The 25607-nt window shown below is 40.6% G+C and overlaps 1 protein-coding gene across 7 annotated transcripts; it reads left to right on the forward strand.

The window, feature by feature from the left end:
• The first annotated feature begins 7099 nt into the window (after positions 1-7099).
• On the forward strand, positions 7100-25171 carry EEF1AKMT1 (EEF1A lysine methyltransferase 1). Of its 7 annotated transcripts, XR_003092590.1 has the most exons (10): positions 7349-7699; positions 8258-8384; positions 9716-9872; positions 10689-10771; positions 14118-14398; positions 16213-16376; positions 21617-21782; positions 23600-23755; positions 24517-24747; positions 24853-25171. XR_003092590.1 is itself a non-coding variant. In XM_025196633.1 (6 exons), exons 3-6 carry the CDS (start codon positions 9723-9725, stop codon positions 16338-16340), a joined length of 642 nt encoding a protein of 213 aa, XP_025052418.1. In that variant the 5' UTR covers positions 7349-7699; positions 8258-8384; positions 9716-9722; the 3' UTR covers positions 16341-18170. The 7 variants fall into 7 exon arrangements, 1 of the variants encoding a protein (XP_025052418.1); XR_003092587.1 differs by lacking the exon at positions 7349-7699 and adding an exon at positions 7100-7226 and having other exon boundaries at positions 24517-25171; XR_003092588.1 differs by lacking the exon at positions 7349-7699 and adding an exon at positions 7185-7274 and having other exon boundaries at positions 24517-25171.
• The last annotated feature ends 436 nt before the right edge of the window (positions 25172-25607 follow it).

Raw genomic sequence — 25607 nt, forward strand, 5'->3', positions numbered from 1 at the left:
ACTTTGCAAAGTGAATCATGGTTTGAAACAAACATTTTTCATGTTTTTCAACCAATGTATAAAACTCCAACTGATTTAATTATAAACCATGTATTGTAACTTTTATATTTTTCTTTGTGAAAATGCAAGATGAGTTCTTTGCTAAAACAGATTGTTACCGCTGGGTTTCAGTTCTAAAGCTGGGGATTCAAATAACTTGTATTTTTTCTCTCCACACGTCTTTTGATTTAAATAACCATTTCTAGTGTTAACTAGCCACATCCAGGACCATTCCTAGGGTACAGCAAATCGGGGCAACTGCCCCAGGCCCCGTGCTTTGGGGCGGGGGGCCCTGCGGAGCCGCGTAGAGCGCATGCGGCCCCTCCCACAGGGCCCGCCTGAATCTGGCAGCTCAGCCCTGCACTGCGGAAGAATCATGGAGAACCCCTCCTCTTTGCGGAGGTACCACGGCCCCACACAGTGTTAGGGGACCCCCACATAGGATGATTTGCCCCGGGCCCCGCATCCCCGAGGGTCAGCTCTGGCCACATCCCTGCAGTTCAACCTATTAGCTGGTAAAGCTCTATTGGGGTGTCTTCTAAGGTCACGAAATTCAAGGCCTACAAAAATATAGGTTCATGTAGAGAGGGAAGGGTGACCTTCATTGAAACTCTCCTTTCAGGTCCATTGCATTTTAATTTTCTATAAATCACATGGAACTTTGTTTATGCCACTCCTAACAGGTAGGAAGTTATTTCGTTTTGAGTGATCAAAAGGCTCCCTGTTTTCCTCAGGAACTCAGAGATTTTTGTCTGTAGGCCCAAATCCTGCTAGTTGAGAGAGTGAGTCTGAGATTTGAATCTGGGTCTCCTGCTTGATAGTGTATAGCACTTATTAAGCCACAAATGTTTAGTGGGATCTCGCCCTGTATATTTAAACTCTGTAGTTTTAGAGGACAAGCTTGGTCAGAAAAGGTCAGTTCCCTTCATAAAGAGATCTTATTCTAAATAAATTGTTTTCATTTCTAATTTCAATTATTTTTAAAATAATTTGTTTAAAATATAAAAATATGTAGTATTTCTATTGTAAAACACTTTTATATAATTGCAATTGAAATGACTTCATTACATCTTAAACTGAAGGGGTTTTTATGAGAATGGTTTGATGATGGACAGAGCATGGGAATGGAAGACCAACTCCTAAATTTTCATACCAGCTTTTCCACTGACTCCCTTTGGGGTCATGGATGGATCATTTAAAAGCTGTCTCATCTGTAAAATGGAGATAATACCTACCTCACAGGGGTGTTGTGAGGATTGGTTTATGCCTATAAAGTGCTTTGAAGATCTAAAATGTTATGTAAATATTTAGTGTTTTTAAGTTTAGCACTTATATAAGGTGTGTGATTGACCACATTGAAGTGACTAAGAGAGCACAGGCAGCAGTTCTGTAATATTCAAAAGGGATAGTCCACCACAGTACAGTACAGTAAACGCCTACTGTAAATTGTAGTTTAGATGACTGCTATAAAAGTAATTTCCCATCATGTGCCTCAGTTCTAGTCTTAAGAGTAAAATGATGATTGTTTCTAAGCTGATTCAGCCTTTGGTGCCTCTATTGAGACATCCAACAAGGTTGCCACTTATAGCATATTTGGTTTGGTTAGGGGGGAAGGGTGAGCATTAGGCTATTATGCTAGGAACTAAAATCACTAGCCCATTTCACAAGAGTCATGGCTGTGCTGGTTAGAGAAACAGTGGTCAGTGTAACCGGGGCCTGACCACAGGAATCAAATCCATGGAGCTAAGCTTTGCCTAGTTTCATGAATTGGCTCCGAACATGACTAGATCCTGACAAGAAATTCAAAGTAGTACTTCCTAAGATGGTGGTTTGTTAGAGCGGCAATTTATGCTGATTGGGGAAATCATGTTAACAGAACTGTAACATGTAAGTGAGCAAATGTCACACCAAAACCTTTCTCACTACAATATTTTGAATTCAGCCTTGGAAATCAAGGTATATGAGCTTTCCTAGCCCTTGCATTCTGCTCTGTGAACTGAGATTCTATTTGTCTGCCCCTTTTCTCTTCTCTTCCCCTCCTCTCAACACGTTTTCACATTATTTCTCTCAGTCTATTTTCATGAAAGGTTTAGCAGAGATCCATAAGCAACTCTCACATCTTCAAATTAGAGATGTTGTGGGGGACAGTTTTTTCCAGCCAATGTGGTTTGAGATTTGAATTAGGTAAAAATCCTTTCTGATGCCAGTCCTCATGGCATTTGCAATCTGCAGTTGAATTATGCTAGATGTTACAGTTGTTTGAAAATAGAATACACTCATTTGTTTCCTTTCTGCAGAATAAGGAACCTTCATGCAGTGAACTTGTGGTTTTAAGGGAATAAATACTAGTAGTATTGCTGTCAATTGTAATATGTAAATACTTTATGTTTAATTTTTAAAAAATTACAAGTCTATTTCAAGTTTAAAAATGGGGATTGAAGTGGTAGTTCATTTCAATTGCATTTTCTCTGTACAATTGAATTATGGCAGTTGAAGGCATAAAGTTGAATATAATTATTTCACAATTGCTGCAATAGGACTTTTTAGGAAGCAAATGGCTATATAGTAAAGTCTTATCATAAGCTAATATCCAATTTAAAAATGAACACATGCATTTTTAAGATCCATGAATGGGGTGAAGGTAAAAATTGTTTTCCATTAAGAATGTGTTATATTTTGTTTTGGCCATTTTGACTTGTGTGTACTATTGCTTGTTTTTTCCTGGTATTTCACCTGCATTGAAACCATGAACAAGTGTGATATACATTCATGTAATAGAAATAGGAATGTTCTGAAATCCCAAGGCAAAGTTTTTCTTTTATGGCAGTGTGAATTTGAAGTAAACTCAGTTGAAATCAGTAATTCTAGATTTTACAGCATACCACTTGGAGCAAGAATTTGGCCATATATATGCTGATACACAACTTCTATAGCAGGGACAAAAGAACATCTGATATTAAATTTATAAGGCAAATATTTCATCAGGAGGAACAGGGACAAATGTTAAATGCAATTGTCCCCTAAAGTATATAGCAACATCTTGATTCCATGTGTTGTGGAGACAGAAATACACTATCTAGAAATCTTGTATTCATCCTGAATAGCTAAACAGTTTAGTTCACTACTTGTTTTCCAAATGTTATCTTTTAATCTGCTCTTGCACATAAGTTGCATGCAACTGTTACTGATGTCTTTCAGAAAAGTTCAGTTAATGTTAGCAATCCTGATGTATGTACTTATTTTGAGTCAACAGCTACTCCATATTTTGTTCCCTTTTCTTTTTCATGCTTTCAGGTATTTCAAATTGCTTCACATCCTGAAAGTAAAACTACAATGGCAACAGTGTGCTATACAACTTGACTATGTTTTAAGTTTCATTTTATGGGCTTCAGAAGTATACTTACAACAGTAATAGATTTGTGTTGGCCAGTCTTTAATTCAGTGAAAGCTTGGATAAGAGAGAAGAAAATGTTCTATTGGGAACAACTCACAAAGTTTAAAATAATAGTATGTCCAAGAGCCTTTCATGTAGAAATTGAGCTATTCTGCTTTACATTAACAAATTTGAGGTCTGGAATAAATTTGAATGATTTGGGTACAAAGCCTTTATTCACACTTCTTCATGTAAGTGTCTGGAAACGCTTTTTCATTTTGTTTGTATGTACTGCTTACCTCATTGTAGTGTTCAAGAGTTCCCCCTGCCCAGATGCTATTTCTTGTGAACAAGTGTGTCAGCTCTTTATCTTCCTATTGAAATTATTTTTTTTCTTGCAAATTGGCAAGAAAGATGTTTAAATGAATCTGTGGGAAACAAAAGTAGTTGTGACCTCAAAATGGGGGCAAAAGAAGTCCCTAAATCTTGATGGGATTATGAAACATTGGAATTTCAATTAAGCACACGTGAAAACATTCATTCTGGAATGCATCTGAGATCTGACACTGCTACCAATGTGTCATGAATTTCAGTTAATTAAAATATTTATGTTTGGGTAATGCTCTAGAAAAAAAAATCTTTTTTTTAATGCCAGTACAAATTTTGATTCATTACAGATTTCACTGTTCACTTCCAGTTAGATATTTTAGTCTTGTTTGATGCTGCATTGCATTTACAAAATTAGCAGGGTACAATAGCAGCTTTGCATATGATGTCCCATTTCTCTGCCCTCCCATATCTGGCCTGAATAGGAATTTCTATTCACTGTTACAAACAAGCTTGATTTGCTCTCAGTGCTTTGATTCTAGTAAAAATACAAATTGGGATTGTGACACATCACAACCACCACAAATCTGTTGCTGAACGTAATATTTACTGAAGAAGAGTGTCATTGTGAGATTCCAGCAAAATGTTCAGTTGAAAGTTGGCTCCACATCTATTCTAAGAAGTTGTAAGGACTCTTTAATTGTAGTACTATACCTAATTCTTTGTATAAACCAATCCTTTTTAGTGGCATTTTGTTAGCTTCAAATAATTGCCGTTACTGTCAACAATGTTTTAAAGTTTTTAGGAACTCTCCCAAGATCAGCGCTACTTTTGAGATGGCTTAAATTCTTCGGCTATTCTAAGGAAAGACTGTTCTAAAGTACTTTTTTTGCCTGTCTGCAGGCTTTTATGCACTTTCATCATTTCTTAAAAACTGCTGTTGAAAATGTACTGTATCCTGCGTATGGATTTTGATAAGCGCACATATATTTAAATAACTCATTCAGCCTCAGGAAAGCAAGAGAATATAGATACCTGTTTTGTATCTTGGTTAAAATGTGTTTGTTATCTACATCCTTTAAGGTGGCCAGATCATGTCTAGATCCAATGACTGTACATGTGGACTAGTATAACCTGTAAAAGAAGGGCAGTGTAGACATTGCATTTGTGGACTGAAAAGCTTATTTCCTTCTTCCTATATTTTGAATTGGAGTAAAAAAAAAAAAAAAAAATCCCAACTTTTCAGGGAAAAAAAATCATGTTTATTTTTTCTGAACATTAGCTTACTTCTATTTGCTTCCTCCTCAAAGAAAGTGTGAAATAAGTGCAGAGGTATATGTAGGAAAATGGTGTAAAAACTGCTGCTGTACAAAATGTTTGCTACTTGACTGCATTTTTGTTTCACTTTAATTTTACTGGTTTTGCTAAATATATTTTATATATTTTCCTTCCTGCTTCTTGTGATGGCAGAGTGATTACAAGTTTTATTTAGTGGGGGGAGCAAGGGGGAAGCTATATGAAGACATGTGCCAGGCTCTCAAGGTCCATCTGTATGTTAGTATAATGTACGTGCTGTGGTCCCTCTAGAAAGAGCACGAATAGCTCGGGCTGCATTTTTAAAGAGAAAATAGCGTAAATCTTGGATCATACTGCATAGCACAGTTCACGGACATTAACGTGTTCTGTCTGTTAACACATTGCATATCTACAATTTTACGCTATAATTTATTATTAATGATTTCAACTCTAGTTTGGAAAGAAATGTACATTTCCAACACACCCATTATGTAAGGCTCTAATTAATGTCCACCTCTGCCTAAAGACTGAAAGGAAAGATGTAGTGAACTCTTTGTGGCCATTTTTCTTTCTTGGTCAGGAAGGAAAGCAATGCAGTGTGGTGCTTTAGCAATTAACACAGTAGGGAGCTAACCTCTTAGGTAGGTGTATCACAAAGTAAACCCTGCCCCTGCCCTGTCTGCTACTCCAATCCCTTGCCTCACCTGCTACTCTGCTTTCTGCTCTTTGCCTGGTGCTACTTTACTTTGTTCTCTGCCCTGTGTGCTGTGCTCCCTCCAGATCTGCCATCTGCTGCACGTGCAGGCTGCACGTGCAGGCTGCCCCTGCCACTTGTGGCAGCATGTTGCAGGTTAGCCACCCCTACACTGAGCATATCTACACATGAAATTAGCTTGGCTGAATAAACTCTGGTGCAATTCATGCTGTAGTTTATTGCTCCTAGGCACACTGTCTTCATGTGCTCTAGGGCCTGTAGCACACTGAGCTGGGGCAGAGCATGGGGCTGCTCTGCCCTAGCTCACCGTTCTGCAGCAGGGCAGGGTGGGGCATGAGGGTACTTCAGTGTAGGGCTAGCTGGCAGGCCCTGGCCAGCCCCATCAGAGTTTATACATGTGCTGCAGTAGAGTAATAACTCGGCATAGGTTAGTACTTGTATCAAGCAGTACTAACCTAGGGCAGAGTTAATTAGTTTATAGATGGAGACCTATGAGCTAGCTAGGCAGCTCAGCAGTAGATGCTCCCACTTACTCAGCTGTGAAGGGTTAACCTCTGCCCTGCCCTGCCCTGCCCAGCCATGCGCGGTGACTGGTCCCTTCCATCCCCAGGGCACAAGCCGAGCCGGCCTGTTTCCAGCCTGCTTTGTTAATAAGAGGATTTCAGTTTCCAGTGTTGGCATTGCACTGCTTGTGACCAGCGTCAGCCAACACTTGGGCTCCGAGGCTCGCGCCTGCTCTGGGCAGGTGGGTAACGCGGCCTTTTTTAAATGAAGAGCTGTTGGCAGGTGGTAGCCAGCATTGCCGGGTCTTAAAATGGAATCACCATACAAGAAGCTCAAAATCACCCTATTTGCTGAAAACCTATCGTACATGGAAAAAATATGCAAAAAATATGTCGTCCTCTTTACTTTATATTGCTCACTGTGAACTGCCAGTGAGGGAGTGGGAATGGGGTCCTTCGAGTTGAAACATTTTTGTGTTTCAAGACAAGGTGTCGTAAGGAAGTCCAGGAGTGAGGGAAGGCTCTGAGAGGGACTAGGACTTCGCTGCATCACTTGGCCGCCTCAACAATTACAGCCGCTTGATCACTCTTATTGTTATCGGTCCTATATTTTACAGGGCTTGAGATTATCGTGCAAACATGATAGTTATCGTACACTTAACAACAGTGGGGCTAGGGCCGAGCCCTGCAAACGCGCTCGACCTGGGAGCCTTAACTCCCATCGCCGCGCTGGCGGTGTCCTGCGTGAGGACCACGCTCCCGCCAGCGCCGGCTGCAGCGTCTCCTCCCGCGCTCAGCTCGCACGTGGGGCGGGCACGGGGAAGGGGCAGCGGCGGCAGCCAATGGCTGAGCAGCTCGCAGCCCTGTTAGGTTCCAAGGGGGCGAGGCTGGCCCAACCCCAGCACAGCGAGCGGCAATTGCCAGCAGGGGGCGGCGGTGCAGGGCTCCTTATTCTCACGGGCCGCGGCCGCTGGTGAGTGAGCCCCGGGGACGCGAGCCCCGAGTGGCGGCGGCGGCTGAGGTGGGGGAGGGGCCGCGGGGCCCAGGCTCGTTGGGAAGGTTTTGCCCCCACTCCCCATTTGCAGTGACGGCGGGGCGCGCGGAGCCGCCCGGGGGGATGGTGCCCTGGGCGAGCGGGTGCTTTGGGGGCCTCCCACGTTAGTGGCCTGTTGGAGGCGGAGCGGCCTGGTGCCGGCCCAGGCTGGGCTGGGCACCGCTCTCCTGCGGGGGGGCGCTGCTGGCTCGTGCTTGTGTTAATAGCGGTCAGTACAGCACTGGCCGGTTAGCTCGTGGGGTCTCATGCCATGCGTCTTCTCCAGACCCTTCCTGGGGTGGTCGTCATGCCTGGTCAGGGTGGTACCTCCTGTCTGAGGCATCTGATGCTTCTCTCTGTCTGAGGCACTAAATAGCCTGAGAGCAAGCTACTCTGTGGACCTTATACTACTGGTTAGTTTAAAAAAAAAACCAAAAAAAACCCCCAACAAAGCAGTTATACGTTCTTAGATTATATTTGGTCACATCAGTACTGTACAGCTATTCCTTGCTTAACATTGTAGTTATGTTCTTGTAAAATGCGACTTGAAGTGAAATGATGTTAAAGTGAATCCACTTGCATCACAGTAGTTACCTACTAGCAGGCAACAGCCAAACAGCGTTATAACTGAACATTGCACCACTTTAAACGAGTATGTTTTCTAATAGATCGGTGACGTAATAATGAAACAACGTTAACCGGGACAACGTTACAGGAGTACCTGTATAAGACATATATATTAGTCATGCTTGTGTGTAGTTTGTGTTAAGTTCCTTCTACCCAGAGAGGAGGATCTATACCACAGTTTGTAGTCTTGTTGTTAAGTACTTGCATATATAATCATGTTATTAATTAATACTGCACTGTTTTGTTCAGTTGTTATATCAGAAGACATTTCTGGTGGGGGGGGAACTTTTATTAGTCTAGTAATTAAGATTTTAATTGTTTCTTTTACCTGTTTTTCCTACTAGATGGCACTGTCTTCTGTGAGAGGAAAAGATTGCTTCATTTTTCACTGTCACTAGTTCACTGATTCTCAACTGAGTGGCCACGAGAGTATTTTGAGGGTGCTGAACCACCCAGTCCTTGTATAAGGAGGTAAATGCTCTCCTTTCTTCTCCAACATTTTGTGGTACCTGCAGCTGCCTGTAAAGACTACCACAACTGCTGCCCTCCCCCCAGCCCAAAGGAGCCCCTATGCCAGCTGCTTCCAGCAGCACATTCTGCTGCAGACAGGCAGACAGACATGGGGATGGGACTGTGCCTTGCACCTGAACACATCCCCTCTGTTTTCCCCACACTCCTTGGGCTGGCGGGAGAAGCCATGGAGGTGGTCACTGGCATATGAGACCAGTCCCAGCAGTGGGGGCCTGCCCTTGCTCCCTTGGGTACAGACCTGGGAGGGGAGAGGGAGTACTGGAAAGGGCAGACAGTGGAAATAGTAGGGCATGGCAAGGTTGGGTGTTGCTCCCAGCACTCGTATGTGGCACCAGCTAGATGGGTGGTTCTCAGCCTTTTTAGCCCCAAGGCACCCCTCCATATCTGAATTTAGATTATAGCTCAGTAATCCTGAAGCAGGGTGCCATGAAATTCAGACAAGTTATGGAGGGTGCCTTGAGGCCATCGAGATAGAGAACCACTGCTCCAGTTCATCCCTTAGATATCACAAATGCCTTGAACTTCACAGAGAGTAATGAATAGAGTCAAGGGAAGCAGACCAACATGATGTAACTCAGTTGAGATTTTTGATGTTGTTTATAAACAAACCAAGCCTTCTCAGCTTATGACCAATGTGTCTTTTATTTCATCTACACTCTTGTTCATATATGTGTATGCAGATTATACAGATTTCTAGCCAAGCACTGGCATCTGGGAAGACATCTCCAGAGCCTCCTACTTGCTTTGCTTTAGTTTATGGAGAACTTCTCAGCATTCAGGGAAATCTTTATGTAATGTGAAGGTTATCATGAGATGAGTGGGAGGCTTACTCAAGGACAGAAATTATGTGACCCTAACTGTTCCTTTACCACACCCCTGCATTAACTAGTTAATTATTTAGAGGCACTTGCATCATTTTTAGGTGGGAAGGATAGAGCAGCATGTAATTTTCCATGTAATCTTCCATGAAAAGTGTAACAAAGACTTATAAACTAGAAGCTGATAGAAATAGAATATGAGGGGTTAGGGGTTGTGAGGTCTAAGAACAGTGCTGTGGTAAGAAGTGCAGCCAGCTTCCACTGCTCAGTTCAGTGTCCCCCCTTAGAATGAAAGAGAACGATGCTTTCTCTTGTTGGTTCCTAGCTGTGAGGCTTATCAGTGTTCTAGGTAGCAGGTATGTCAGCGTTTGTTTAATTTTGAGTGAATGGGCCTTTATTAAATACTGCTGTCATTAAAAAGCTTGACCTAATATTAAATGCTTTTCATTAAAGCTGGAAAATGGGTGACAATGATGATGATATCCCTCAGCTTTCATCCCATACTCTAGCTGCCCTGCAGGAGTTTTATATAGAACAACAGCAGAGAGAGGGCATGAAGACCTCTGAAGATTTTAATCATTATTCTGTTGGCTCAGTTGAGGAGGACTGGGTAAGAAACAACTTCAGAAAATGAAGTGTATTAGTAATAGTGACCAGTTAGGGAGGAGCAGTAATATAGGAAAAGGGATGGAGACATGGAAACAGTACATTTCCAGGACAGGGGGAAATCTAATCCTATAATTTCCACATCATGCATGTCAGCATCACAGGGTTGTCCTCACTTGTCAGTGAAGCTGGCTGCAATTTTTTTTTGTCCCATTTAGGCACTAATTGACATTGATGGGGGCAGGGGAGATGCCTAGAGAAAAGTAGCTGCCCTTTTTTAAAGTTTAATTCCAGATGGGTTGATTTCAGCTACTGTAGTACAGCATTTACTAAACTGTGGCACACAGCTCACCTGGGGAGGTGCAGAAGGTGGGAGAACCAAAGCCAAGATAGCAGCAGGAGGTGGAGGGGAGCGGTGAGGAGCAGCGGCCAATGGTGGTGAAGAGAAGTGGTGACGAAGTAAGGGGGAGCCCAAGAGTGGTTGACTTCATTCTGGTAGAACGTAGCCTCCAAAAGTTAGGGAAATGCTGCTGTAGTAGACAATGGGTGGGGAACATGTAAGTGTAACCTAATCAGTGTCTGTCACGTCCAAACACATTTTATTGAGGAAATAAGGGGGCTGTCAGGAAAGAAATCTGTTTTTCAGATCAGTAAGAGTTATTGAGAATTGCAGGAGTGACATTTATGAACTAAAAGGTTGCTTTGGATTTTTGGTTTTCTTGAAACAGTCTGACAGGTTAACAAAAGCTAATTGTTGTACACAGCAGTGAGAAGGATCTCTACTGTTAATAACTGATTTTTTTTTTTTCCCTCTCCCCAGCAACTGAGCCAGTTTTGGTACAATGATGAGACTGCATCATGCCTGGCTAATGAAGCTGTTTTGGCAGCTGGAAAAGGTGGCAGGTGGGTTTTAATGATAATTTTATAAAACAACAGGATTGCTCTTACTAAAAATATTCTCAGTATAGCACTTTCTATCATCTTATTTCTATGCATACATTATCTCTTGGGCAATAAGAAGTATTAACAGTCAGTCTAGTGGTTAAACAGAACTAGGAGTCAGGAGAGCTGGACTTTAATTCTGGCTCTGAGTGTTTTAATTGTGGAACACTAAGCCATTCATTCATCAAAATCAGCTTTAGTCACCTTATCTGTAAGTGCTGATAATACGTAACATATTGACTTCATAGAATGTTAAATGGCTTAATTCATTTACGTGTATAAAGAGTATTATGGTCCTTTGGTGGATGTGATATTTAAATGCTTAACATTATTTTATTAACAGTTCTAACACTACCACATGTGGTGGTGTTATACATAGCATAAAATAAAAACAAAAATATTAGTCGGATACACACATGTGTACATACAAGCCTGTAGGGAGAAAATAGGTAGTCCAAAATAGAAATTGAGATATGGATAGCAAGGGACATAGAAGACAATAAAAATACTTCTACAAGTATGTTAGAAATGAAATCCAAGGAAAGTATAGATCCCTTACTGAATGGGGAGGGGAATGTAGTAAGGGATGATGTGTGGAGGAGGCTGACTAGTTAAATGCATTTTTATTTGTTTTTACAAAAAAAGATCTGGTTTCAGTAGACAGGCAAAGTTAACAGTAAGGATAAGGCAGAAGATAATCAGCCTAGAGAAAGAACAGGTTAGAGACTACTTAGAGAAACTGGAGGATTTAAGTCATCAAAGCTGGATGAGAGTCATCTGAGAGTACTCAGGGAATTGACTGAGGTATTTACAGAACCATTGCCTATTATTTCTGACAACTCATGGAAGACAAATGAGGTCCCAGATGACTAGAAAGGGGCAAATATAATGTTCATATTTGTAAAAGGGAATAAGGAAGACTCTGTGAATTACTGCCCCATCAGTCTGACCTTGATACCTAGAAAAATATGTTTCTAAGCAGATAAGGACAGTGATAATGTAATGTTAAGAGCAAGTCATGCATAACTGGTTTTCCTTCTTCGACAAGATGATGGGATTTGTTGATCGGTGTGGGGAGCCTCCAGCCTAGGGAGTGTAGCAGGGCAGGGTGGCATGGCTCAGGGAAGCCTGCCTCTAAGGGGTAGGAGTGCTCAACTGAGTGTATGGTGTAGTGGTGCTGGGGAGCTGCCCACCTGAATGATGCTGGGGGAGCTTGCAGTCGGTGGGGAGGAGGGTAGGGGCTGTGATTGCTGCTGGTGTGGCCCTGGTGGCATACAACCCTACTGGTCCAGCCCCTGCTGTGTGAGATCCCCAGCTGCTAAGGAGTTGGATCTCTCTGACTTGGAGGATAGAATTGAGTGCACACAGGAGGCTTAGAGTTTCAAAAGGGGTGAAGGGAGACCAGTAACTGTTACACTGTAACAGTGTCATTGGCTATAGTGATACAACAGGTAGCAAAACTGCTCTCACTTTTTAACCCTGCTTTGTACATAATTAAATTTAGGGTGATTTAGCTCACTTGTATAGCTTGTGTACAGGTAGTAGAGTGTAACAGCTGCTGTGTGCTGGTGGTGAGGTACACATTGGAGGATGGGATTAGGTTTCAAATTACTTAAATACCCTGAGGAAATGGTCTGAAGGAGAGAGGCTGATATTCAGTCCATACAAGTGCAAAGTTCTGCACTTACAATGAAACATTTGAATGCACAAATACAAATTGGGGAATGACTGGCTAGGCTTCAGTTCTGCAGAAAAGAATCTGGTGATCATAGTGGACTGCCAGCTGATTTAGTGTCAACAGTGTGCTTGTTGCAAAAATGACTAAGAACTTACTGGGATGTTTTAACAGGAGTGTCATGGGAAGTGCTTCTTCCACTCTGCTCAGCACTGGTAAGACCTCTCCAGGAGTGCTGTGTCCGGTTCTGGGCACAACACTTCAAGAAATACATGGACTAATCAGAAAGAGTCCAGTATAGAGCAACAAAAATGATTAGAGGTAAAAAAAAAAATGGAGAAGACTGAGGAGGATTAGTTAAGTCTTCAGTACAAAGAGAGTGTGAAGAGGATGGTAGATTCTTCTGTCTGCAGGGGACAGGATGAGAAGTAACAGCTATAATTTGCAACGAGAGCAATTTAATAGTAGAAAGAACTTTCTAACTGTGAGGGAAGATTGGACTAGAATACTGGGGTAGAATACTGGAAACTCTCGCAGAAAGTTTTTGTGTGTAGGCTGGACAAACACTTGGCTGGGGTGGTTTAGATAGGGATGATTTTTTCTTGAGCAAGAGGTTGGACTAGATGATTTTCTGTGTTTTCTTCCACCCTATTTTTCTATGATCTATACAAAATCGTAGAATAGGGAGTGCACACTTGCTAAATTTACAGGTGATCCCAAGCTGGTGTCCAGCGTGTGTGTCTTAAAGCTTAATATCATGCTTAAATATAAATATATGAAACTTCTACTTTTAGGAGTGAGTGCAGGGGAGAGAGGTTTGTATGGATTGCTTTCTGCTTTAAATTAAAAAAAAAAAAAATAAGGTCTAATTTTTTTTGTGTGTGTGTGTATGGATAGTTCTGGTTTTCTGTATGATTTGGGTTTTAACAGCATGATTTAGCTTTTTTGTTTCACTCTTATGCCTGTTTTGTAGACTAATATTAAAGTCATCTTGATTGTTATACTTTTTTTTCCAAAGAGGAGTTTTTGTTTTAGTTCTGTTTTGCCATGAAACAAGATCTTACAGAGTTTAACACAACTATGTATTAACTAATCTGCGTTTCATCAAATTTCTCTAAAACTAGCGTGGTGCCACCAATATTTGTGCTGTTTTTGATTCTCTCTCTTTGATAGTACTCTTACAATTAGCATGATATTGCTTATTATTAACTTTTGAAAACTGCATGTAAGTTGTGTCATTTTCAATATCAAGAAGCAAGCTTGATATCTACTAATGGACAACAGCTTCTGCTGAAATCAATGAATCATTAATGGCTTTTATATCGAGTTGGCTTTTTGAGGAGCAGGGATTGGACCAAAAAAATAAGGTATAAGGAGTAGAAATCCAAGTAAAAGATGAGGACCAAAATACACTATTCAAACACTCCAAAAATTTAAGCGGCTAGGAAATTTGAAAGGTTTTTTATCTTTATTATATATCTGACTCCAAATCCCCTATTTGAATTTTGGTGTGGTGGGAATCTGTGTTGTGGTTTCATCCCAATTCTAATATGCTCTGTTTATTTCTTTGTTTATCTGTCCCTTTAAAAAGGAATATTCTGACATATTTGTTCTCTGGTTGTTCCTTTTCAGGATAGCGTGCATTAGTGCACCAAGTGTTTATCAGAAACTAAAAGAACAACATGGCAAAGATTTTTCAGTGTGTATCCTGGAGTATGACAAAAGATTTTCTGTATATGGAGAGGAATTTATCTTCTATGACTATAGTAATCCTTTGAATTTACCTGAAAATGTCCTGCCACACAGTTTTGACATAGTAATAGCAGATCCACCCTATCTGTCTAAGGAGTGCCTCAGTAAAACAGCGGAGACCATCAAATACTTAACAAAAGGAAAGGTTCTGCTTTGTACAGGTACGGTCTCTGTGTCTTTTGACAAAATACAAATATCTTAAAATTGATATTTCTCTAAACTTCCTTCATTGTTTGGGTGAAGCTAATACTATATTTGTCTAGTGGGAGTAATTTCTCACGGTGGCCATTAACTTTTCAGAACTTTCTGGGTTTTTTTAGGTAAACAATCTGAACATCAGGTGTATTTGGAGCTGCTTGGAAGAATTCTGAGAATTGATTTTTGTCAGAATTGTCAATTCATCTAAATGGAACCATTTTTACAAGGAGAGTTCAGTGTCAGCAGGATTTTGACAGAGCCCAGGCAAGGGTCTATTGGAAATCTGTTCATAGAATCATATAAAATTAGGGTTAGAAGGGACCTCAGGAGTTCAGTTTCTTGCCTGCTCACTCACCTGGCTCCTCAGAAGTTTTCTGTCACTGGACCTCCCAGGTTTCCAGAGTTGTGCTAGGCTACCATTCAGACCCAGGCAGCCCTTCCCTTCCACGCAGAATGCTAGTTTTGAATTGGAAAAGGGCAGGCCTATTAACTGCATCATTCTTAGTTCTACTAAATGTTAATAAAGTGTTTTGAGTCCATTTGAGGAAGAAACCGTGTTCTTCCAATCTCATACTAATTCTTTTAAATTCAGGCAGTTGAAGTTTGCTTATGCTAACTGGAAAGTAAAGAAACATTTTTAAATGTATCCATGCTCACTTGGTAGAAATGGAGGATGCTGGCACTCTTAGGAACTTCCTTTAGAAACTATCTTACAGCTGCTAGCTGATGTTTTAAGGTGTCAGATAAATCTGCTTGGTTAGCCCAAAATGATAGCAGGAGGGAGATAACAGGAGGGAGTGATTACTAGACCGTAGTCACTGTGTCTGGTCTGTGATGAAGGACTTTTTTAGCAAAGACTTTTTCTAAAAGAACAAACTTTTAGGATTTTCCTGAAAAGAAGGATGTGAACAGTAAGGTCATCCTCTCTTGTTAATTGATAGCTGCAACCGCTGTCGTGTAAATCAGTCTATAGAGATTTTGCCATGGCTTTAAAAACTTCAGCCCCCATGCAGCAAAACTGAACAGTGAAAATTAAACTATATGGGGCATAGCTGAGCAGTGCTATAGGGTAGTAGCTGTACCTGTGAGTACTGCTTCTCACCCTAAACTCTTTACATCTGCTTTATTTCAAATGCCACAAAGTGGTGCTCTGGCCATGTTATGATAGCGCTCTGGTGTACTTCCGACTTCGAACTGAGTAGCTTCAAGTATTGCATTCTTGAGTCCAGTTGATGTCGTTACCATGATGGTCCATCTCCAACTAGGCAAAGGTCAACTGCATAGTTGGAGCAGACCTAGACAAGATTTTGGGTATCAAGGGTACCATGATACCTGAAAGCTTCTGTGCATCTGTTGGACCATGCAGTTGGTCCAATAAAAGATATCACCAACAAGAATTCTTGTCTCGCACATTTTAGGGTTTCTTCATTCAACATGTGGTAGTACAGTATGTGGCACCTGAGTTTGTCTTGGCTTAGGCTCTTTTAACTTGAATTTGGGAGGTCAAACGAGTTCTGCCCAGCCCCAAAACAGTAGATTGAAGAAATTGTTCTTGAGTCCTGGAGTCTTGCATGAGTTTGTTCCTTCTTTCTCTCTCCTGATGATTTTAAGTGACCTGCAACCCTTTCTGCAGCCCAGGCATGGTTGCTGCGCCATGGGGCTTTAGAAAGATGAGAAGGAAATTAAAAAATAAGGGATCTTGGAAGAGCTGTTTAAAAGAGGGAAAAAATAGTTCTGTTGACCTTTTCTCATCAAACCATAATTCTTTCTGCTTCAGGTGCCATCATGGAGGAGCATGCAGCAAGGCTTCTTGGTGTGAAGATGTGCAAATTCATTCCAAAACATACTCGAAACTTAGCCAATGAATTTCGATGTTATGTGAATTATGATTCTGGACTAGACTGATTCAACTGTTTGGAGTGTACAAAAGAAAAGTATCAAGTATTTTTCAATCAAGCTCATTTTTACTTTTCTTGGTGATGTTTGCGTTCTTCATTGCTTTATTAAAGGTGCCACACCAAGTAATGGTTTCTGAGCTAGCTGTAGTCAATGAACTGTGACAGCCTCTGTCATCTGCAAACGATTTTTCACCCTACGTTATAAATGGATGGGGTTTGGACGGCTCAAGTGACTTGTTAATGGGAGTTTTTCTGTTAGAACTGGAATCGTGCCTGGTAGCCTCTACAGCGCGAGAACTATTGGGCCTTGGCAGCAGTCCAGTTTCTTGTGTGGAGATGCCTGCCTGTCTCAGAAATTGCCAACACCGTTTGTGTTAGCTAGTGGTCTCAGTAGCCAGCCAAATTAATTAACTTTTCACCCGTAGGTGTGGTTTGTCCATAACAGGACTGGGAGCAGTCTGTATGTTCTGTGTCCCATATGGGTCAGTTTTGTCAACTTTCTTGAATCCTATTATATTGTGTGGGGGAAATAGTTGTTATGGATTAATGATTTAAAAACAAATTGGAGAGGCATTTTCAGAAGTTGAACTAGCTACATAGACTTTCACCTTCAAATTAATTTGCACGTAAGGAAAAATATTTTGATATTTGCAGCTATTGATTTTCATGGAAATGTGTTCATTTTGACATATCAGCAAAAGCTCATCATCGGTTAGTTCTTGATTGTTGTTTTTTTTTCCACCTTACCATGGATCCACGCTTCCTTTCTGATTTATTAACTGTTCCAGCCAGAAATTCTGGCCACGGGGCTGTGTGGTGGTCTGCAGTTTGCCAGGCCATGGCTGCTTCTGGTCCGCAGTTTGCCGGGCCATGGTATAAAAAGGTTGGGAACTGCTGTACTAGGGTATAATAGACTCTATTGACAAAATTGTACTATGGAATTGACAAACATGAGATTTAATTTTTGGGGTTCTGGCTGTTCTACCAAGTGAGGAATGTTTTGATGAAATATTTATTATAAATAGAAATTTTTGGTCATTTGGAGGACATGAGAAGCCAATTTTATCTGACTCTTTGGTGAGACTATTGCTTTATTTTGGGTGAAAGCTAGTACAAAAATCACAAAGCACTCAATAGTTCATCAGCTGTGAATGTACATATGTTTTTGTGCATGCACACACATTTATATTTTATAAATAGGAACGTAAATGAAGCAATACTGAAAGAACTGCCAAGGCTACAGATTCAGACACTCAGAAGTTACGATTATGGTTGGCAGTGCAACCTTAATTCATCTCCCCTTGTGTATTTGCATTGTAATAGCTCTCAGTTGCATGCAGACTCCTTGTCTCAATAGCGCTACAAGAAAAAAACTGTTCCTATAGCAATGCCCAATTTAATTGTTACCTTGAGCACCTCCAGATTACTTATAAAATCTGCCCATATTTGTCATATATCTGCCCATATATTAGAGTTAGATACCAAATCTTAGTCTTTGGTACTTCTTGTGTGACAGTAATGATAGGCCCAACCTTGGTACACAGCCTTAGTTAGTGTTAGTAAAAGAGAATTTTAGTCAAATAATTTGGGGGTAGTGAAGAAGTTAATAAACATTCCAACAATCATTTTAATGTTTAAAAAGTGATATTATAATAGTAATAATGGTTGAGTGCCTCTTAGGCCTGCCCCGTTCTGATCAGGTGACTCCCCCAGCTACCCACAGGTGTTTTCTAATTAGGCTTGCTGCCTGGCTTCCAGTGTAGCCTACTGCTGCTGGTCTAGGGACTGCAGCACGGTCCCTGCTACCCCAAGCAGGGCTCTGCCCTGCTGAAAACCTACTGCAGTCAGCCTCTTCCTTTCCCTCTGGTTTAACATTTCCCTTGTAGTTAGCTCAGCCTGCTATTTTTTTTTCTCCTCAGGTAACAGCCTTCTGGTTTTCTGTTACACCCTTACTTTCCTCTTTTTTTAAAAGATCTTCCCAGTTGCAGAGCCCTGCCTCTCTCTACCATCAGAGGAAACCCCTCATTTTTCACCTGCTGCTTCCACCACCCTCTGCACCCAGTGCCTGAACATTTGGTATTGGTTGTTTTCGTCTGCCCTCCTTCCATTGTCACTTTGTGTCCAGAGGTGTGGTTGAAAACATGCATAGCTAGGTGGTGGGCAGCCTGCAGCCACAGCCCACTAGGAGACTCAGAGTTCCTGCACGGGTCTGCCTCTTGGTTCAGAAACTGCCCTGGCCACAGTGCATGCTGCTGGGCAGGATCCTCCAAGACATTCCAGAGCCCAGGTGATGTCCAGCTGGTGTTCAGTTACTTTCCAGGGGGTTAAGTTCTTACTTTTATGTGAACAGAATTGTGCAATTTAAGAGAGTAAAACAGAACATTAAGTACACATATGCCTTGGCACAAATCTCTACCTTGTTCATAGTAGACTTATTTATATTTATTGTCTCCACAATCTCTAGCACACCAAGCAAATAGAGACAATGGAGTGTCTAGTGACTCACTGTAACCTTGGCCTTAGAAAAATATCTGACTACTTCTGCTTTAACTGGGACAGGTCCTTGTGGCAGAAGCAATGTGATAACACTGTAAGTCAGAATCTTAGGAAACTAGGGCTGGATTGAACCTCAGGAGATCAGGCCCTTGCTTAAGGCAGGATCATCCCTATCTAACACATCCTAGACAAGTGTTTGTCTAACAATCTTAAAAGCTTCACGAGCAGCCCTCGCTCTCAACTACCAGGCTCAATTCCCCAAATCTCAGGTACTTGCTGCCAGTGGCACTATCTGGAACATAAGTACATTCACAGCTGATTCACAGCCAAAATAACTGTCAGTGGATGTGAGCCTCTCCCTCAAATGGATCACCTCTAGAGACCAGGTACTCTGCACACACTTCACATAGCCTGGGTATGAAATGGGTCATGGTGCTATGTTCCATAAGCCACTGCTCCAAATGCCTAGTTGGTGCTGGGCCACTGCCTTCTTTTCCCAGTCTGGTTCCTATATGTGAGTTTGGGCTGTTCAATCCTAGTGGCAGGTGCCACTGTATACATATAATAAAGTTAGCTGCTGCAACCACCCAACTCAACCCTGATTGGTTAGCCAACTGTAGCAGTGATGCTGTTGCCTAATCCTTCAGATGTCTGTAGACATCTAGCAGCTTTCTGAGCCCGTACCGCAAATGACGTTTGGGGGTTGGGGGGGAGTGAATCCACATATTTGCATCAGTATAGAACAGCCTATACTATTTATTCAGGATCACCTTAAAGCAATGATTGGGTAACAAAATTAGCGTCCTAAGGTGTTCTCAGTCTTGCTTTCAAGAACTCAGTTTTCCAGTCTATCATAAGTATTACTATGGAGAAAAGAAAATCTTTACCAAGTACCACATTTTCTTGCATACAACATGCTCCCCGCCCCTGCCCAATAAAACATGCACCTTTTTTGGCAAGTAGAATGGAGAAATAATGAGTTTGTTGACCGCATGATAAAATTAAGTCCTCCTGGAAATGTAGCATGTCCAAGAAGTGTGGTATCAGGAACTTCCTGGTATGGCAGACACAGGATGCCACAGTTCCTAGACACTTTGTTCCCAGGATTTAACTCTTACCATGTAAGGTTAAGCACTGAGACCGCTGCAAGGGCAGTAGCAAGACTGTTAGTTCTTTACTGTAAGTACTTTATGTAAGTTCCTGCAAGTAAAGTATTGTCTCCGTATCACAAGCCTCATTAAGATAATATCAACAGCTCACTTGCTGCTTTGGGCATATGCTACTGCTCAGCCAATGACTAGTTATGAGGGTTAACACAAGACTGCTCCTTCCTATTGCTGAGCAGCCCCAAGTGGCAGCCCCATGGCTTGGCAGCTGCATGGCATGCAAAGTGTGTCCAGGCTTCCTAGTTTTCCAGCAAAGAAAATAGCGTCCCTGCTTAAAACACATACCCCATTTTTTTGTCCAAATTTTGGAGGAAAAGGTCTGTGTTGTATGTGAGAAAACATGGTATATCTGTATTTTGAGGCTCTTAATGTCTTCCAGTGACAACCTCAGGGAATGAAAAGATTTTCCTGGCACAACAGGAAGCTTCTCAGATCAGCTTCAGCTGCCATAAAGTTTCAACTTTGAGTTGTTTGCCTTTATTGGACCTGGATTGGGTTCAGTGAAACATTTCGTGTCTGCCTTGTGTCAACATTTTGTAAGCCTTGAAGTAATTCCAATGAATTCCCCTTCATGCAAATCAAACGCTGGGCTGCAGCAGTGGTAACCTGAGGATTAGGAACTGGACTATGTCACATCGCAGTTGATGTCAGAGTGATATAAGTCTGTAATGTTAGTGATCGTTTTCAAAAAATAATAAATTCCTCTTTCATTCACGATCTAAATTCCATTCATAGCAATAAAATCTCAAGAATTGTTACTATGCACCTAAGGGGTACTGTGAGGATTAATTAATGTGTCCAGTGCATGGAAGATATGAAGTGCTCTTCTGTTGTTTCACTAATAGCAAACAATTGCTCATTCTGAAATAGCAGCAATGGCTGTAAAAATCGGGCACATACTTTAAAAAAAAAAAACTTAAAAAAATCTACCATCCTCCTGTTTGAGTAATTTGCTGGCTAAGCTAGTGTGTTTCCCGATCCAGTTTTCTAAGTTAATGTTCTATATGAGGTTGCTTGTAACCAGAGGAAGCTTTCTGCACCTGTTAGCATATAAAAACAAAGAGGCCTCCAACATATTAATCTATTGATCCATTGAGCTTTTGGGCTGATCTAATACTTTCCTCTAAGCTGTCCAATTCCCAAAGATTTCAAATGTAAGCCAAGGTATGTGGTGGTGGTCTTGTTTTAAATTGGCTGAGCAGATCATGTTTACCAGATCTGGTCTTCCTTCAGCCTGTTGAGTCCCAGAAGATCTCAAGAATATGCTCTTGTGACGTGAAACTTCTAAAATTGATTCCATGGCTTGTGCAGGGGACTGGAGAGTTGCTTAATAGGTAATCGCAACATTTCAGCAACTTAAAACACAGCATGTTTGCTGAGATATTATTAAATAAATGGATTCACTTTCTTCCATGTTATTCAAATAGGCATGTTGGGTTTTTCTGGCGGGAGAGTGGGGTTTAGACATTTGAAATCCTCGGCCCAAAAGAGTCTGAACAAAAGGATATCTGTGGTGAAATTTGGCTCATTACCTTGTGAACCAGGTATGTCAATGATGAGTTCCTACACCTAAACAACTTTTAGTTATTTATTAAATACTCTTCTTTGTTTTTCAATGTAGTAACTGCGGAGAATGTACTTTGGATAGGGCTGAGCCTATAGGTTCAGTTTTGTTCTCACTGAAGAAAGCAATGCCAAAAAAACTAATGAGAGAATAACTGCAGCTGTGTATCTTGCACAAACTAAGGCAGTGCCTACTGAAGAAACAAGTATCTTTTCATGCTGAGGTATCACTTAAAGAACATAAGGAAAATCCCAAAACACCTTTTACTTACTGGTCATCAGAGATCCTGGTTTTCTCTGATAAAAAAATCCCCAATTTTTGGATTAAAAAAGTAACCCAAAATCCATAATTTCCATGTTTAAAATGAAACACCACTAATATATATCTATATAAATATAGATATACATATATATAAATATAGATATATATTAGTGGTGTTTCATTTTAAACATGGAAAAATGTGCATTTTGGGTAACTTTTCAAAGGTTGCACATGCAGCTGGGCTACAACATGCCACTACAGGATGTCTACATGCCACACATTCAAAATTAAGTGCAATGCAAACACAAACCAGCCACAAAGATGTTCCCCATTAAATGGAACATTAAATGAGGAACATCATTGTGGTTGGTTTAGCATTTCATCACATCTTAAATACCTTACACGTATGGCATGTTTCCCTTCATTGGGAGATGAACATGTTACTCACGTGCTAAATGTAATATCTGCCAGGCACATTACTGTATAATACTGCCCATGCTCTTAGGACAGCATAAAAGTATTGCTGTAACACAGTTAATTCAGCTTGTTATAAATTCTTGAATCTATAAAACCTCTTTACCAGGCAGGATCCAAATATTTAAAAGCACTTTTGTTCAGAAGGATTTAATCATGTGATACTAATCCAGTAGTTTTAATTATTGTGACCAACATGGATCCTGGTTTTCTCTGATTAAAAAAAAAAAAATCCCCAATTTTTGAATTAAAAAAGTAATCCAAAATCCACATTTTTCTGTGATTAAAATGAAACACCACTAATATATAATCTTTGATAGATAGATATATCTATATTAGTGGTGTTTCATTTTAATCATGGAAAAATGTGGATTTTGGGTTACCTTTTTTTTAAAGGACCTGTAAAAAAACAGGTATGCAGCAGGATGCCAGGCTTAAGGTCCCAGAGTACCCAGAGTACCATGAGCCCAACTATCAGGCAGCCTCTCCCATCTGGCAGGGGAAGATATGATTGTTGGGATCAGGCATACAATTCCTTTGATCCCAATTGTGCAATTATATTAATACCTGCCAGGGGCCTAAAACAAAAAGGCAATTTAACATGATTTTTTAATCTTTTTTTTACTGTGTTCATAGTCTTTCCCATTCCCCACTCCCACCATTCCTATAATCTGTGTGCGCAAAGAAAGCAATGTTTGTGAAATGCCTGGCTTTCTTGGAGATAGTGAAGATTCTAATATGAAGACACCCACATGGACCGAGTATAATTTGGGGGTTGTCAAAGCAGCAGACGTACTGCTATATACATACATCCACTGTAGTCATCCTTAGTTGCTTTGTAATGAAATTTCAGTCGTGATCCTGCATGTTCTATGCTATTTGCTATCAACCTAGCCCCGCTGGAAGATTGTGGTAGAACATTTGTCTACGCATCAGAATACGCTGGACTGACTCAGCCTTGAATCACTTCCTGTCATATCTAGCTTTAACAGGAGAAATGCTCTTTCAGATAATAAGACTGTTACCAATGTGCATGTGCACACCTTTGGCGTTCTACTGGTTAGAACAGCTGATCTCTGCAAAAATAAAAAATCTTATTGCCCTCTGGTGGCTGCAGCTTGCAGGTAATAGAAGACCAAATGCTATGACCCAAACAAGAAGTCTCACTTTTTTTACGGTTTAAAGTACAGAGAAATGATAGTAGCAAAAGTTGTACAACTACCTGATTTATATTAGTTACTCAGTTTGTTTAATTTCTCTTGGTGGATTTACATTATATAAAATGAAAAGGTTTTGTCTTTGCAGCTTTACAGAACATAGATGTCATGATTAACATTAAGAAATTGACTGGGAAGGCAGAATAGCAGAGAAGTCCTGCATCCTGGAATCAGCCTTTTTTTTGCATCCTCTCTACTGGAAAGATGACAGTCAATGTTATTCTTCTGTAACATTCTAGACAAGGTTTCTATCAGCAATTTTGCATACTTAGCAGTTTGAAAACTTTAGAAATAAGAGTCTCACCTATAGAGAATTGTATGAATGACTGCAGCAATTCAACAGTTGAAAAATACTAAATGGAAACAGTTTTCCCTGTTGTAACATGCAAGTAGTGTAGGTTGTAGCTGCCAAGAACATTTGGAGTTAAGATCCATAGCTTAGGTCTGTTTAAAAGAGGGGCAGTATGATTTTTGTTTTCCTTTCTAGTGTTGATATGGGAATATCAGTTACGTGACTAGCACAGAATTACCAAACAGTAGAAAATGGAAGACTTTTTTTACAGTCTCTGAAATCAGTAGCCTCGTCTGAAAGTAGCTACTACGCTGTTATATCCCCTTATAACATTTTATCTGAAATAAGCAAGGGTAGAATAAAATTGTATTTGGTGCTAAAACAATGGAAGAAGCTGAAATTTGAAACAAATATTTGGTTTCATATTAAAAAGATCTTCAATTTGTGCATCATGTCTGACATGTTGTCTTAGTAATATTTTGAGACAAAGCTCTCCCCCTAATAACTGCACCAGTCATAGTTAGTTAGAGATCTTTTTTGCCTATTGCTCTGAAATTTCCTGAGCCAACGAAAGAGCAACACGAGGCCAATACTGCATTTAGGATCCCTTGAACACTCTCATTCTGACACTGGCTTCTTCTGGTTTACTAACAATTTCATTTCTTGTTTATCTATACTGGAATTTACACCATCTGCCTCTTTTTCCTGTTCAGGTACACAAGTGCATCCTACAGGGATAGTGATGTAATCTTCCGTGTACACATAGCGACCCCCAGCACAGGATGAAGTACGGCGTAGGATGACTGTTGGCATGTACACTGGGGTGCTGCGGAAGTGAAAATTCTCTTCGCCGTAAATCCCCATGAGACAGCCCTTGCACAGGCAGTATGCTTCAGGAATGTACTTGGGGTACCTGGTGGGATCATAGGAAATTCTGCATGGAAGTAAATAAATAAAGAGCCATTAATGCTTTTTTAACCATCTGGAAAGCATTATAATAACTGTTGACAGTCAAATTGTATTATAAAACATTTTTGTTTTTTTGCCAGGAAAAAAAGCTGTAGCTGTTGCTGTCATGCTGCTTATTTGTATGTGAAAAAAGTGTTGGACAGTTTACTCAACTACTTGGGAACTGAAGCACTCAGATATTAACTGCTCTAATGTATCAAACTGTGGGACAGAAATATTCAGACAAAACTGTTTTGAATCATGGATTGGGCAGAAAAGTATTAAACTAAGAGATTTTAACATTTTAAAAACTTTGGCCTTGAGTTTTTCGTGAGGCATAACTTTATACATTCTTGTTAACATTTATTATTGCTGAAGAAACATGCAGCAATATGATTAAAAATATTTTTATTTACATGATATTCCCTGCAATATTTTTGTATCTTTTCCCTATTAGCTGAGGTTTAAGGGCTCTATTGCCTTTTTGCTTGGACCTCTACACTTCTTGTATAGTTTACCATTAACCATCCTCTCTCTATCCTCTTCCAGTTCTCCCTTCTTGTCCTCTTCATTATTTTTTCTCTTATTTAATCTTCAGATGCTCCCTTAGAAGTAAGCAACAAAGCCAATTTTTGTGCTCTCCTGCTGCTTTATGAGGTGGTAGCACTGTTTGTGGAGGCTGTGACTAATGAGGTTATCAGAGATTGCAAACCAAACTGCAGCTTGCCTTCAAACCAACTAACCCCTGAGTTTCAGTATGCTTCCTTCCTCAGTTATTGGAAGCAAAGGTTCCTTGGCGGTATCTTTTTATTGAACCAACTGTATAGTTTGGAGATATGTCAGATAAGCTTTTAGG

The sequence above is a fragment of the Alligator sinensis genome, unplaced genomic scaffold (assembly GCF_000455745.1).
Source record: "Alligator sinensis unplaced genomic scaffold, ASM45574v1 scaffold777_1, whole genome shotgun sequence".
In the NCBI taxonomy this organism is placed as follows: Eukaryota; Metazoa; Chordata; order Crocodylia; family Alligatoridae; genus Alligator; species Alligator sinensis.

Bases quoted from the DNA above. Each gene is read 5' to 3' on its own strand.
- EEF1AKMT1 (XM_025196633.1), top strand. From the start codon at position 9,723: ATGGGTGACAATGATGATGATATCCCTCAGCTTTCATCCCATACTCTA. The intron at 10,772-14,117 runs GTGGGTTTTAAT...GTTCCTTTTCAG, and splicing joins GCAGCTGGAAAAGGTGGCAG to GATAGCGTGCATTAGTGCAC. The intron at 14,399-16,212 runs GTACGGTCTCTG...TTTCTGCTTCAG, and splicing joins AAAGGTTCTGCTTTGTACAG to GTGCCATCATGGAGGAGCAT.